General features: G+C 39.6%; 1 protein-coding gene across 1 annotated transcript in view; it reads left to right on the forward strand.

The window, feature by feature from the left end:
- The window catches only part of lrp1bb (low density lipoprotein receptor-related protein 1Bb), a gene marked incomplete at its 5' end in the record, with an annotated part of 288,040 nt that overhangs the window by 188,047 nt on the left and 84,002 nt on the right, over positions 1-15,991 (forward strand). Inside the window, 2 exons of the mRNA XM_079427014.1 lie at positions 1,188-1,337; positions 15,295-15,435. Of these exons, the coding sequence (XP_079283140.1) occupies positions 1,188-1,337; positions 15,295-15,435 (291 nt within the window). The remainder of the gene's footprint in view (positions 1-1,187; positions 1,338-15,294; positions 15,436-15,991) is intronic.

The raw sequence follows: 15,991 nt of genomic DNA on the forward strand, positions 1-15,991 counted from the left end.
TAACAATCACAGAAGTTTAAAGTACAAAAGGAATTGTGCTTTATTGATATACTTAAGTCTTAGTTTTAGAAATTTGTACTTTATTGAAATAGAACACTTGTACTTGTCTTAATTAGATTTCCAAGAAGAAAATCATGCTTTTTATTATACCTTAACATTTTTTTTAGACCTTCAATGTACAAAGTTCATATTTTCAGTGCCATCCAGTCTCATTTCCACTTATAAAGAAAAACTATTTTACATAACTTTTATTTAAAACAGCCAGCAAAATCCATTTCAGTCCATATTGTAATTGGCTGTGGTCAAATAACTGTTGTCATTTGTCCTTGTGAAGAGATTAGCCACCCCAACCTAGTCTTGACCTACAGTAGAGTAATAGCTGAAATTAATTCATTTTAAATATAACCATTGTGAACGTGAACTTCTCTACAAACTGCTGCTGAATTTAAACAACTTTCAGAATATAATTTTCATATATATAATAAGTCATATATATTACATATTCTATCCACAGCCTTACAAAGTCAGGACCCTGAGAAAATTGCTATTTAATAGGTTGCTTTACAAAGTGTATGCGTAAAAGTTACTTTAATGGAAAAATCTTCCTGGCTTTTGATTTCATCAGTCTATTTCAAAAGCTAATAAAAAAGTTTACTTTTTAATGCACAGCAGAATAGTAGTACTTCAGACGTTTTTTTTCTTTCTTTTTTTTGGAGTAAAACATCTACACAGTTCCCATCCTAAAGCCTAAATAAATTTCCTTTTTATATCCCTGTACCTGTGCGCTCATTGATAAGCAAAGCACATGTTTCTTTTGTTTTAACAGCAATCTTGGAGAAGATGCCTGAGAGTTGAAAGTCAGTTGTTGTTGTTGTTGGGAGTCTATCATGCACTAGCCCCTCTCAGTCAGAGCTGTCCTGATGCTCAATTGAAATATCCTTCACTTGTCACAATCAATTTTACCACTCTGTCAAACTCTCACCATTCCCACCTTTGAAACAGGTTTTAGACAGAGATGAATTTTAGTGAATTGATTTAGAATGTCACAAAGAGGTCGCAACTATATTTCAATCAACTCACGTTCAGATACATATATAGTTACAAGATACGTAAGGTATATTTTGAAGTAAAAACTCCATACCAGTACTCAAAAGAACAGTTTCTAACTGATTCTTGTTTTCCTTCAGGACTTTCGATTGACTTTCCAGCTGGCAAGATGTATTGGATGAGTTCTGCTAATGGTACTATCAACAGGTGCAATCTGGACGGTAGTGGCTTTGAGGTCATTGAAAGCATGAAGAAGGACTTAACTAAAGCCACGGCTCTAGCAGTCATGGGTAAGTGATAGAGTGTCTAATTCCATCTTCATTAGTCAGGCTTGGGTCAAAGGTTAACCACCATTATCCGTAAGAAAATGGACACATGCAGTACATGTTAATTTGATGGCATACATCAGCGTTTGTTTTTCTGATTAATATTTGTGTTTGTGAATTCTTTATTAAATTACTGTGCTTTGTTGCTGTGGCAACAAAACCATTAAAAAAATAAGTGAAAATCTAAAGTTGTAAAGAAAGGTGTAAATTAGTCTCACGTGGCATGCCCACATACCATCTAATTAGCTGGTTAGCTGCTGGCTGCTATTTTATCAGTTTTATAAGGAAACAGACTTGTATTTAAAAGATACCAGGCTGGAACAATGAGTGTTTCTGAAAAAGATCTGGTTAATGGATTTGTTAATGTTTGCAAGAATTTTGCCTTTGGATTTCGAAAAGATAGTCTGTTAGCAATTGAATTAGATAACCATACTCAGAATTGGATATTCACCTTTTTCCTGCATGTATTAAAAGAAAGTCAACACACATTTCCAGTTATTTCTGTTTTGCTCACAGAGATTGCTTAACCAATATGTGATTTTTGGCCAGCATTTAATTTTACCATTCCTAAACGTCTGGTTAATGCAAAACTGTTGTTAGTCACTTTACATATTGGTCCGATGTTCTCTTTATGTCTAAAAGGCCAATACAAAATGAGTTGTGAAATATATCAGAATTTGTCGATAGTCAAGCCTGGCGCTGTGAGTCTATGAGCTATGTTGCTTCAGAAGGGAAAAGACAGACAACTCAAGACATTTTGTCAAAATAGATTTAACAATTTCTGTTTAGCCCTAGGAAACCCATCATGGTATGAGAATAAAGACCAAATTTAGGTTCCCTGAGGAGCGTAAACATACATCTCAGTGTTAGAGAAGTGGTGAAGTTTGATTGATTTAGTTTTATATAGACCAAGATAATAAAGGCTGTCTTGGAACATATCCATTTGATTTTTAATCACACACTTTAGGCCTGCTGTATGACTCAAATTACAGCTCTAACCATTGCCCAAAAGCTGTAATTCTAGGGATTATAGAGAATTCACTCATATTGGCAGCGTCAGAAGCGGCAAAAATCGCTTCTTTTTTTTATTCGTTTTTGTTCACCCTAAAGCAAATGAAAGCAGTAAACGTAGCAAAGCCTGTAATTGCACGCTTTCACTTTTTTGTATTAGACAAATTCCCTTTCACTGTCTTAGGTTTTGCCTAAATGTATTACACTCCTTTGTTTTGGATTGCATCTGACATGTTTTCTCACATTACTCTCTGCCTGTCTTCGTGGGTAGAAACGTATGCCCCCAAATTATTCATTAGCATGTATTTATTTCCCTAAACCCCAGTTTTAACTGATTACACTGTCTGCATGCTGCAAAGGTATTAATCTTTGGAAAACCTCTATAGTCACGTTCTATTTTAGAGCAGCTATGATGAGCTGAAAAACAAATGCAATTAGTAAGAAGTGGTGACAGACTCTTTTAATTAAACAAAGTTTGAGTCATTATTAAATTGGGAGCAGAATGCAGGCTGCCACAAAGACTAATGGGTTACTTTCAAAGAAGTAGCATGGTACAGCAAAACAGCAAAATGATGCATTCAGTAGGTGCTATCTATCACAATTAATAGGCCTTTGTTCCATAGAGGAAATGCTTCCCATTACTTCTGCAAAAACCTATGGCTCTGTTTGGTGGACAGTTATGTTTCTCATTTATAGTATGACAAACTGCCAGTTTTTTTTATTTTATTTTATTTTGTGATTGCTTGTGCTGAGACTTGCTGAGCCTCTTGGTAGCTACAACAGGATATTTGAAAAATTGGAAGTTTGAAATACTTCCAAGTTCAACAAATCAATACAGAAATCCAGTAGCTGGTTGATTATTTTATAGTAGACAGTTTTCTATTACATCAAATTTCTGATTTTCTTTACATTGTGAAGATGAATAGTGAATTGAATCATTATGGCATACATTCTCCCTTTCAGAATTACATGCAGATTTAATTCATACTGTATATAAATAAATAGAGAAATATGTATTCATTGTATATATACTACCATTTCTACCATTTCTAGAACCATTTCTTATTCTCACAAGACTACATTTAATTAATCAAAAATACAGTAAAAACGTCTCAGGTTACGTATGTAACCATGGTTCCCTGAGTAGGGAACTTCGAACTGTGTCCTCTAGGGGTCGCTATGGGGGAACGCTTTGGCGTGACCGGTGTCTTGAAGCATATATGTAAACACGACAATAACATTGGCCGGCGACAGTCTATGACGTCACTACCGGCGTGACCACAGTATAAAGGGGCGCCCGGGAAAATACAACATTCACTTCTTTGTCTGAAGCTTGCGTCCGAAGCATGGCTCCGAGCCTAGAGGACGCAGTGTCTCGTTCCCTACTCAGAGAACCATGGTTACATACGTAACCTGAGACGTTCCCTTTCGAGGGAACTTTGAACTGCATCCTCTAGGGGTCGCTATGGGGAATGGAATACCCACGCCACCATGCTGAGGGGAGTGCAAGCCAAGCACGAAAAGGCGAGCACTAAGTACCAACTCTTCCGGGCTTAAGGGAGTCATGGGCTCCCGGGCATAAGGGAGTTGCCCCTGAGATGGTTAGACGGCTGTCAGTGACATTATCCCATACGGATAGGATCCTAGAAATGCGGTCCTACAACTGTAGTCCTGAAAGTGCGGCCTCCGATACTGCAGACAGATAATATTGAAACTGGGGGCCTAACCAACCCAAAGAAAAGGCACGAAGTCGCAGCACGTAACCCATACCGTACAGGATTTTAGAAAAAAATGCAAAATCTTGCACAGAGACTTAGCGTGCACACTTACCATAACATGGATTTTTAAACACCAGAAACATAGGGAGAAATAGGGGTAACACTTTACTTGAAGGGGTGTGCATAAGACTGACATGACACCTTCATAATCATGACATGACACATGCATGTTTATGACAACTGTCATTAAGTGTAATTTGCTCAGTTATGTCGTTTTTAATGCAAAGATGACATTATTTGACATTATTTGACCTAGCCCTAACCTAACCTTACCTAGCCCATAACAAAGACAAATCTCAAACAAAGTCATCTTTGCATTAAAAATTACATAACTGAGCGAATGACACTTAATGACAGTTGTCATAAACATGCATAAAAAACCTTCATATACATGACATGTGTCATGTCATGATTATGAAGGTGTCATGTCAGTCTTATGCACACCCCTTCAAGTAAAGTGTAACCGAAATAGGTAGAGTGGGGCCCAAGGCCTAACCAATCCAAAGAAAGGGCACGAAGCCGCAGCACGTAACCCATACTGTACAGGATTTTAGAAAAAAACGCAAAACACTTGATGTGCGATCTTACCACAACATGGTTTTCAGAAAGTGCACAGAGACTAGTGTGTGGACTTAACATAACATGGATTTGTAAACACCGTTCTAGGGAGCAAAGCGAGCAATTTAACAGGGAAGCAGCGAGAGGCCTAACAAACTGAAGTTGCTGATTCTCAAAGTTGCGAAACTCTGGGGGGTGGAGAACTCAACTCTCAGGATGAGAGGGAAACTCCAATGCTCAGGGAGGGGTTGTGTGCTCATAAGAGACCCTCGGAGTGAGGGGAGCACTGCCGAATACACCATGAGATCAGCATAAGGGGAAGGGCGGAGAAAGGGCCTGACCCCTTGGCATGACTGCACGGTGGATCCCACAGAGCAGATAATCCAATTCTCAGGATGAGAGAGAAACTCAGATGCTCGGAAGGGAGAAGCATGCTCATAGGTGACCCTCTATAGTGAGGGGAGCAATGCTAGCTCGACCAACAAGGAAAGAAACCGAACAGGGAGGCAAAGAGGGGCCTAACAACCTGAGGCTGCTGAATCACAGAGCTCCGGGGAGCGGAGAACCTAACTCTCAGAATGAGAGGGAACTCAGATGCTCAGAAGGGAGCGGCATGCCCATAGGTGACCCTCTGTAGTGAGGGGAGCAATGCTTGCTCGACCAACAAGGAGAGCAACCTAACAGGGAGGCATAGAGAGGCCTAACACCATGAGGCTGCTGAATGACAGAGCTCTGGAGAGCGGAGAACCCAACTCTCAGCATGAGAGGGAACTCAGATGCTCAGAAGGGACCGGCATGCTCATAGGTGACCATCTATAGTGAGGGTACCGATGCTAGCTCGACCAACAAGGAGAGCAACCTAACAGGGAGGCAAAGAGAGGCCTAACAACCTGAGGCCACTGAATCACAGGGCTCCAGGGAGGGGAGAACCCAACTCTCAGAATGAGAGGGAACTCACACGCTCAGAAGGGAGCGGCATGCTCATAGGTGACCCTCTATGGTGAGGGGTGCAATCCTAGCTCGACCAAAAAACAGCCTACCAGGGAGACAGAAGGTGGCCCAACAGCCTGGCATGACTGCTAACCGGAGCTCTAGAGGAGACCTAACTCTCAAAATAGGAGAGGGACTCAGACGTTCAGTTTTGGGAGCGGCGTGCTCATAGATGACCCTCTAGGGTGAGGGGAGCACTGCTGTGCTCAACCAACAAGGACAGCAACCTAACAGGGAGGCAAAGAGGGGCCTAACAACCTGAGAGGAGTCCTCAGACCCTCGACCGGGAGTGACAAGCTCAATGGTAACCTCTAGGTGAGGAGAGCATTTCCAGACCTGGCCAACAGGGTAACTCATCAGGGAGGCAGCAAGCGGCCAAACTTCCTGGTGTCACCTCCACAGAGCTCATAAGGAACCTCCCACAGTGAGGGGAGCACTGCCATGTCCAGAGAGCAGATTAACTGCAAATGGGACATCGGAAATGGGATCCAGGCTTAGAAGGGGATCACACATTCCAACAGCAAAAGGGTCCCACATGGAGGCAACTGACCAAGAAGGCGACAGGGATGGGCCTAACAACTCGGTACGGTTGCATATAGAGTTCTCGGGAGCGGTGCTCTCAGCCCTCGGGCTGAGGCGGTCCCTACGACACAAACTGGGAACAGGAGATGCATAGCTAGCCCTCGCCGTGAGGGGAGCACACCCTAGCTCGACCAGAAGGCAGTGCCAGATTAAAAGGACAGTCCAGCAGCATCCAAAGGGAGACTGTTAGTAGGTGAACGTAGTCCTACGCTCTCCACCTTGATAGAGAGCATAGACCAACGGGAGCCAATAACCATACATGCCTGAAGAGCTATTGCTCCTCAGAGCTAAAGCACTCAGGAAGGGTTTCCGCAGAAACACCTCTCACTCATACCTCCGGGAAAGCAGTGTACTCAAGCCAACTCCACAGAGGGGTGATTCACTGGTTCGTCCATAAGGGCAGTGCGACAGGGAGATGCAGATTGTTTTGACCATCTATTGAATGATAGGAAGATTTCCTGTCAGGTCCTTTCCCTGTTCTGCACATGAACTGCAAATCGTGGGCAATGGGCAGATAATTCTCACCGCACCCGCAACGTGCAGCATGTATTCAGTTCCCACGGGAGCTAAACATGCTCTGCCCACGTACTAGATTACCTCCGAAATCAAGCGAGAATGGAGAACAGAGGCGAACACACTCATGCAGACACGGGTATTACAATTCGGGTAAAAAGTGAACCACTCACCTACCCTCTCAGTAGTCCCGCGAATGCATCACGATGAGCACAAGCAGTCTCCTCATGAGTCAAGCAAGCTCCCTCACAAGAAATATGCAACGAGTGCATTCAAATCCCTAGAGAGCTGAATGCGCTTGCTCTTCACCACACACACAACACGCGAGCCGCGTGAAAACTGCGGGTATCAGAGCGTGCTTTTCCCTCACAGGAAATAAGTAATGAATGCAACGAGCGCATTCAACTCCCTCGAGAGCTGAACGCACTTGATCTTCACCACACACATACAACCCGCGAACCGTGTGAAACTGCGGGTATCAGAACAAATCCTCCGGCTAGAGAACATACACTTCTAGTCATGCTTAGCTTCTGCTAACATAAACAAACGGTCAGTGAAGACAAAAAATAGAATGACGTATTTTCCCGGCGCCCCTTTATACTGTGGTCACGCCAGTAGTGACGTCATAGGCCAATGTTATTGTCGTGTTTAGCTATATGCTTCAAGACACCGGTCACGCTGAGGCGTTCCCCCATAGCGATGCCTAGAGGACGCAGTTTGAAGTTCCCTCAAAAGGGAACATTAATTTTGCGAAATATCATTACAATTTTAAATGTTTGTAATATGCTGCTTCTTGGTGCTGAAGAAACATTTCTTACGATCAATGTTTAAAACCGTTGTGCTGCCTATAATGTTAGAAACTTGTAAAACATTTTTCCAGAATTCTTAGATGAAAATAGAATAGAATAGAATGGAATTTAAAAGTATAGTATTTATTGTTTAAATAGTGTTTATTGTTTATATAAGTGTTTTTGTAACAATGTAAAGTCTTACTTTTTCATCAGTGCATTTATGCTCGATAAAAGTATTAATTTCTATTAAAAATAAATATATCTAATCTTACTGAGCCCAAAATTTGAAATAGTAGACGTTTACTGTGTGTTTGTTTATATGCATTTGTGTATGTATAGCCGCACACATACATATATATGCCCAACAAATGCTACATGCTGCCAGCTTTATGGATCAGTTCTACAGATTTTTCAAGCTGTATCACACCTTTATAAAGGAAAGACCATCTCAGAGCCTGAATGGCCAGGGGCCGATTAGATATGCATGCATGGGCGGATGATCTCGCAGACCCTTGAGTTGGTGTATAAGTGGGTGGTGAGTGGAATTTCACTTAGAATTCCATGTTTCCCTCTTCCTTGCCCAATATGAACTTGTCAAGCAATAATATAAGATCATTACCTTATTTCCTTCGCAAATGCACAGCATATTTTCCTTACCATGCATATGGAGTTGATCATAAGGTAAAAAAAAATTAAAGTAATCACAACCTCAATGTGAATGCGAAAGGAAACAAGGCGAAGACATGAAAGAGTATCAGTGTGATTGATGTTATTTTTGTGATAAGTAAAGCAGACTGGGGTTTTCACGTATAGTCTTTATGATAAGACACCTATCCCTTGCAAGCACACAAAACGCTGCTTTTCTTTCAAATACTGGCAGTCTGTGTTTTTATAATGCATACCGACATTGCCATGCAGGTTACCCACAGAGATCTAAAAGAATGGTATATATTATTATGCAGCATGAGACTGTCATCAGAGAACAAAGAGTCCGATTCAGCATAGAGAAAATTTTGGAATATATTACTGTCCCTTCAGCACACGTGCATTACAAGTCAAAAGTTTGGACACACTTTCTAAATCTTTATTTATATTATTTTGCAGAATTTAAAATAAGAAGTCATCAAAACTATGAAATGTTAAACAAAATTTTAAAAAGTTAACCCTCTGGGGCCGGCTGTATCGCCGGCGATACCAACTCGTTTTTTTTTTCAGATCAGTGCAAAAGACACTAAAAATACTCTGTTGATTTTGGTCGCACAAATAAGTGTTATACATCAATCGAAACTGTTAAGTGTCTATTTTTTTGTGTACACAAAATTTAATCCATTGTTTAGACTACAGCTCTGCAAACTCTGAACATTTTCTCAACCAGCTTCATGGTAGTTTCTGGGATACTTTTTAAACAGTTTCACATGTGTGCTGGACACTTATTGGCTGTATCGGTTTTCCTGTCAGGTCTTAAACTATTTTAAAATGGGATTTTTAAATATCTATTGTTGTTGCTGTTGTTATATTATTTATTTACTAAATGGATGCGTGACATCTTTGCAATAATACTTATATAATAGTTTATACCTAACATTATTTAATTTGATTATGTCGTGTTTAAAAATACTGATGAAAACTATTGTTTGCTTGTTTTTCACAAACTAACGATTTTAAATTGTACTACCCTGTATATGATATGTGTACAATTTGATTTATCTGCACTTATCAAAATAATGAAAGCAGTCAAATGTCAAAAGTTTCAGATGTAATGACAAAAATAAGTATTAAATATGTAATCTAACTTATAGTCTGCAAAGGAATGGAAAATATGTGCAAATACTCCATTTAATGTTATTGAATTTTACATGAGAACTTTAATTTCTATTTATGTAATCAACACCACAAAATTAGTAAGAATTCAGTGCTGGATTTCATTCAGCAAATATGGAGATATTATAAACTGAAGATTTTTAAGATGTATCTGACAGCCACATACAGTACATGCATTTTTTTTTTGTATAATTATTTGCTTATCTCTTATCATAGGTATACTTAAATACCAAAATGACAACTTTTCTTATCCATGTTTTGAACTTGAATGAAACCAAATAATTCCATTTCCATGTGATGCATGTGGTAGCTGGCCAATGTTTCATACAAACTGCATAAGATCTTTGGTCTCTATCGGCACAATCTCCCTCCCAGCAAAAGCGACATAAATTAGGGCATTTGCCAAGGTTAACCTGTATAACATGCTATCAGTTGATGTCCCTGTAAATTCACTTTGGTCTTGCAGTAAGGGAAATGGTTTACGATTTCAGCCACCTGGCACGGTAAAATCAAGCACCCTGTAGCATGTGATGAGGGACAAGCCTTATCGTTACAGCGAGGTGTGCAGGGGAAATAAACTCGGCAGAGACAGATGATCAGGAGATCGAAAGGAGCGGTGGCTGGTTGAAAGATGCAGCATCATTATTAGGAAAAAAAAATCCAATGGCCGCCTTGCATCAAAGTCACATATGTTATTAGACCGTGAAGCAGTAATTGAAGAGCATGATGACTGAAGAAATGAAAGCAATTTTACTGACAGGATGCAATCTTGCCACCTTCTGCTGGTACAATCTTTAATGGGATGTGACCACTCAGGGAAGTGCAAGCTGCTGTTTAGTGGGCTGTGTGTCACCTTAAGACCCGTGCCCGTCTGTGATCAAACAGTTTAAGTGGACATTACACCCAGAAGCAATCATTGATGTCTCTCACCCTGGACAGGTAAAGATTAATATTGACTGCAGTGATGACCTATGCAAGCAATCTTTGAATGTCAAATACGCTTCTGACTGCTCAGAGTAGGATGTCATTTATACACACCTGGCCTCACTACAGAAAGCAAATATCTTCTTGGAGGCTCACTGTGGCCTAAATGACACTAGTATTTGTTTCTGGTTTATGGAGGAGGAATGTCCTGCTGAAAAATATATTTGTGCTTGTACTCATCATTAAGTGTACATATGAAAGGGTTTAAGTATGCAGCAGACAATTGGTCTGTTTTAAAACCTAGTGTGCTGTCTATGGAGAGAGGATGGATTTAAGGGTACAAGTTATAGGTGTGCAAATGCATCGCTACATAATATATAAACACTTTGGTTCACAAGTTTTGTGGTCGGTAAGTTATTTATTTATTTATATATATATATATATATATATATATATATATATATATATATATATATATATATGAATTTTTGTTTAAATGTTCACCAAGGCTGAATTTATTTGGTCAAAAATAAGTTAAAAACAGTAAGATTGTGAAATATTATTAGAATTCAAAACAACTGTTTTCTATATGAATACATTTTAAATTGTAATTTATTCCTGAGATGACAAAGCAGAATTTTCAGCAGCCGTTACTTCAGATTTCATTGTCATATATGATCCATCAAATCATTATGATATTTTAATTTAGTGTTTAAGAAGCATTTCTTTTGTTCAAACGCAATACTTTATACTTTTAGGATTTTTTCAGGATTTATCAAAATTTTCTGATAAGTAGAAAGTTTAACATATAGAGAAAAAATATTAGAAACTTAAAATAAAATGACAGAAAATTTAAAAGCTTTTTCACTGTTAATAAATATTTATTTTATTTATTTTATTTTTTTGCTGTTTTATATATACAGTGCCCTCCATAAGTATTGGAACAGTAAAGACAAAATTGCTCTGTTGGCTGTGGAGTCAAGACATTTGCAAATATGATTAAAAGATGAATATGAGACAAAACTACAGAATGTCACAATTTATTGTTAGCCATTTCAACACATACATGTTTTACCAAATAAAAAGAACAGCACTTTTAGAGTTCATCCCACTCATTAATGTGAGCATAAGTAGTGGGACAGTTGAACATAAGGCAGATGTAAAAGATTAAAAGCCATTATTTAGTTGCAGATCCCTTGCACACAATCACAGCAGTGAGTCTGTGACCCATAGACATCACCAGACTCTTGGTCTCATCCTTTGAAATACTTTTCCCAGCCTTTAATGCAGCCAATTCCAATTGTTGTTTGTTTTGGGGAGTTTCTGCCTTTACTCTCCTCTCCAGCTGGTGAAATTCATGTTCAATCGGATTTGAATCTGGAGATTGACTTGGGCAATCTAACACTTTCCATTTCTTTGCCCATATAAATTAATTGACTGAACCGGCAGGGTGTTTTGGGTCATTGTCCTGATGTAATATGAAACACTTCCCAATGATTCTGGTGGCATTTTCTTGAATATTGGTAGGCAAGATGGTTTTGTACCCTTCCAAATTCATTCTGCTACTGTCATCATACATTAAGTCATCAGTAAAGTTGAGAGGGCCTGTTCCAGAGGCAGCCATGCATGCCCATGCCATGACACCACCTCCACCATGCTTTACAGATGAGGCTGTCTGCTTGGGATCATTGCAGTTCCATTTTTTTCTCCACATTTTTGCTCTCCCATCACTTAGATAAAGGTTCATCTTTGTCTCATTGGTCCATAAACACAGTTCCAAAACTCTTCTGGCTCACCTTTGTGCTTTTTTGCAAACTCTAATCTTGCCTTTCTATTTTTGGTGCTGGTCAGAGGTTTGCATCTTGCTGTGTAGCATCTGTAATTCTGTGTCAAAGTCTCCTGAGGACAGTAAATTGTCAGAGCATCAGCGCAGCTTTCTGGAAGTTGTTGGTGATTTTACAGACACATCTTTTAGGGTTCATTTTCACAGCTTTTATGATTTGTCTGTCATCAACTACGGTTGCTTTCTCAGCCGATCAGGTCATCGTTGGTGTCGCTGGTGGGTTCCAAACTCTTGATTTCTCCATGCCCTTTGTTTTTGCTAGAGCTCTAACTGACTTCCTCTTTTGTTTTAGCATCCAAATTGCTTGCTTTTCTCTCAAAGTCAGCTCCCTCATCTTCATCCTGGTTTGTGTGTGTCATCATCGAATGCAAGATTCAGAATACAGAAGTAATGGATATAACTGATACGACAAATTCCCTGCTTTTAATATCTGAAGAATTAATGCCACAGGGCACAGCTGATCATTTAGAAAGACCTGCGAGGCAACTGTTCCAATACTTATGCTACCAACTTCTTAGCTGGTAAAACATCTACAGGTCCTTCTCAAAAAATTAGCATATTGTGATAAAGTTCATTATTTTCTGTAATGTACTGATAAACATTAGACTTTCATATATTTTAGATTCATTACAACACAACTGAAGTAGTTCAAGCCTTTTATTGTTTTAATATTGATGATTTTGGCATACAGCTCATGAAAACCCAAAATTCCTATCTCAAAAAATTAGCATATTTCATCCGACCAATAAAAGAAAAGTGTTTTTAATACAAAAAAAGTCAACCTTCAAATAATTATGTTCAGTTATGCACTCAATACTTGGTCGGGAATCCTTTTGCAGAAATGACTGCTTCAATGCGGCGTGGCATGGAGGCAATCAGCCTGTGGCACTGCTGAGGTGTTATGGAGGCCCAGGATGCTTCGATAGCGGCCTTAAGCTCATCCAGAGTGTTGGGTCTTGCATCTCTCAACTTTCTCTTCACAATATCCCACAGATTCTCTATGGGGTTCAGGTCAGGAGAGTTGGCAGGCCAATTGAGCACAGTAATACCATGGTCAGTAAACCATTTACCAGTGGTTTTGGCACTGTGAGCAGGTGCCAGGTCGTGCTGAAAAATGAAATCTTCATCTCCATAAAGCTTTTCAGCAGATGGAAGCATGAAGTGCTCCAAAATCTCCTGATAGCTAGCTGCATTGACCCTGCCCTTGATAAAACACAGTGGACCAACACCAGCAGCTGACATGGCACCCCAGACCATCACTGACTGTGGGTACTTGACACTGGACTTCAGGCATTTTGGCATTTCCCTCTCCCCAGTCTTCCTCCAGACTCTGGCACCTTGACTTCCGAATGACATGCAAAATTTGCTTTCATCCGAAAAAAGTACTTTGGACCACTGAGCAACAGTCCAGTGCTGCTTCTCTGTAGCCCAGGTCAGGCGCTTCTGCCGCTGTTTCTGGTTCAAAAGTGGCTTGACCTGGGGAATGCGGCACCTGTAGCCCATTTCCTGCACACGCCTGTACACGGTGGCTCTGGATGTTTCTACTCCAGACTCAGTCCACTGCTTCCGCAGGTCCCCCAAGGTCTGGAATCGGTCCTTCTCCACAATCTTCCTCAGGGTCCGGTCACCTCTTCTCGTTGTGCTGCGTTTTCTGCCACAGTTTTTCCTTCCCACAGACTTCCCACTGAGGTGCCTTGATACAGCACTCTGGGAACAGCCTATTCGTTCAGAAATTTCTTTCTGTGTCTTACCCTCTTGCTTGAGGGTGTCAATGATGGCCTTCTGGACAGCAGTCAGGTCGGCAGTCTTACCCATGATTGCGGTTTTGAGTAATGAACCAGGCTGGGAGTTTTTAAAAGCCTCAGGAATCTTTTGCAGGTGTTTAGAGTTAATTAGTTGATTCAGATGATTAGGTTAATAGCTCGTTTAGAGAACCTTTTCATGATATGCTAATTTTTTGAGATAGGAATTTTGGGTTTTCATGAGCTGTATGCCAAAATCATCAATATTAAAACAATAAAAGGCTTGAACTACTTCAGTTGTGTTGTAATGAATCTAAAATATATGAAAGTCTAATGTTTATCAGTACATTACAGAAAATAATGAACTTTATCACAATATGCTAATTTTTTGAGAAGGACCTGTATGTGTTGAATCACCCAATAATAAAATGTGACATTCTGTAGTTTTGTCTCATATTCATCTTTTAATCATATTTGTAAATGCCTTGACTCCACAGCCAACAGAGTCTTTACTGTTCCAATACTTTTGGAGGGCACGGTACAGTATATCAACAGTGAAAATGCTTTTAAAATCTTTGTCATTTTATTTTTAAGTTACTAATCCAAAGTTACTTTTTTATTTCCTTTTAGTAGTAGTTATAATTGTAGTAATTATAGTTAATAGTTACTACAATTGTTATTGTTGTAAAAATGTTAATAACTTGTTGGATATTATATTTTGGCTGAAACTGTGATTTTGTTGATTATTTTCTTTCATCCAAATTCATTCAATGCCATTCGGTTCATTCAATCCCTCTGTACTTTAACAAATACAAATATGTGTTTCATTTTACGGTTGCACGGCTAAGACTGTCTCCGGCTCTCCTGTATTCCTGCAGCAGACAGATATGGTCTAGGCTCAGAGCCAAGGACAATCTCTGAGGCCCTTTGTGGCACACTCAGCCTTACAGAGCGGAAACAACACGAGGGGCTTGCTAGCTGCAGCGCCGCTGTGAGAATAGATGCACTCTGATGGCTTTGTGAATGAAGAGTCCTTGTCTTCAGCCAGGGCACGTAGCCAGGCCGCCCTGAGCTCTGCCTCTTTGACTCACACTGGGAAGGGAACATGCATAATGCTCAAGTCCTATCGCTTTACTTTACTCGCTCGCTCGCTCGCTCACTCACTCACTCTTTCCCACCACCTCCCTCGCCCACCCATACACTGTGGCGTAGCATAGTTTTGGCACCCAAAAAAGCACAGCACACCACCGGATTATATGCATGTGGTATAAAAGGGACAAACAAACGATAATGGCATGTGCCTCCATTGGCAGTCAGACCTGCTGGTTCTGTGACTTTGGGAAATGAATAATTCATCTGTTTTTCCAGGTGGCAAGCTGTGGTGGGCCGATGACGATCTGGCTCAGCTGGGAACGGTCGCCAAACGGGATGGACGTAACCCGGCGGTGCTGCGCAATAAGACCAGCGGAGTGGTACACATGAAGGTGTATGACAGAGATGGGCAGAAAGGTGTGTTGAGATACAGACAAGGTTGTTGTTATCTGCATGGTAGTTATCTGAAACTAAAACCTTTAAAAAAAAAGTAACTGAAAATATAGTTAAACTGAAATAAAAATAAATAAATAAATAAATAAACTTCTAGTTGCACCATTTCTCATTTTGTCATTTAACCCAATGTACAAAATTTGCTAAAACTAAAATAAAAAATTTATAAGAAAAAGACAACAATATTACTCAAACTGTGTAACTTAAATTTCAATCAATTAATATTTTTTTAAATACAAAAATAAACACTAATATAAATCATTTGAAAAAATATATAATCTCGATGCTAAAAAAAACACTGCCAAGTATCATGATTTAGCTACTTTATATTACTGTAAATGTTCATTCTTGAGAGCATTTATTGGACACAATTCTTATTTAAAATATTTTTGCTCAGTGTTTAGGACTACGTGAGCATATAAATTAGCCTTAAAGTTAATAGACATGGATTAAAAGCCACAAAACTAATTTTGATTTTGTAGAATCTTAAAATAGCATATAAAAATAAATGTGCTGAAAT

This window comes from Barbus barbus, assembly GCF_936440315.1.
Source record: "Barbus barbus genome assembly, chromosome: 10".
NCBI lineage: Eukaryota > Metazoa > Chordata > Actinopteri > Cypriniformes > Cyprinidae > Barbus > Barbus barbus.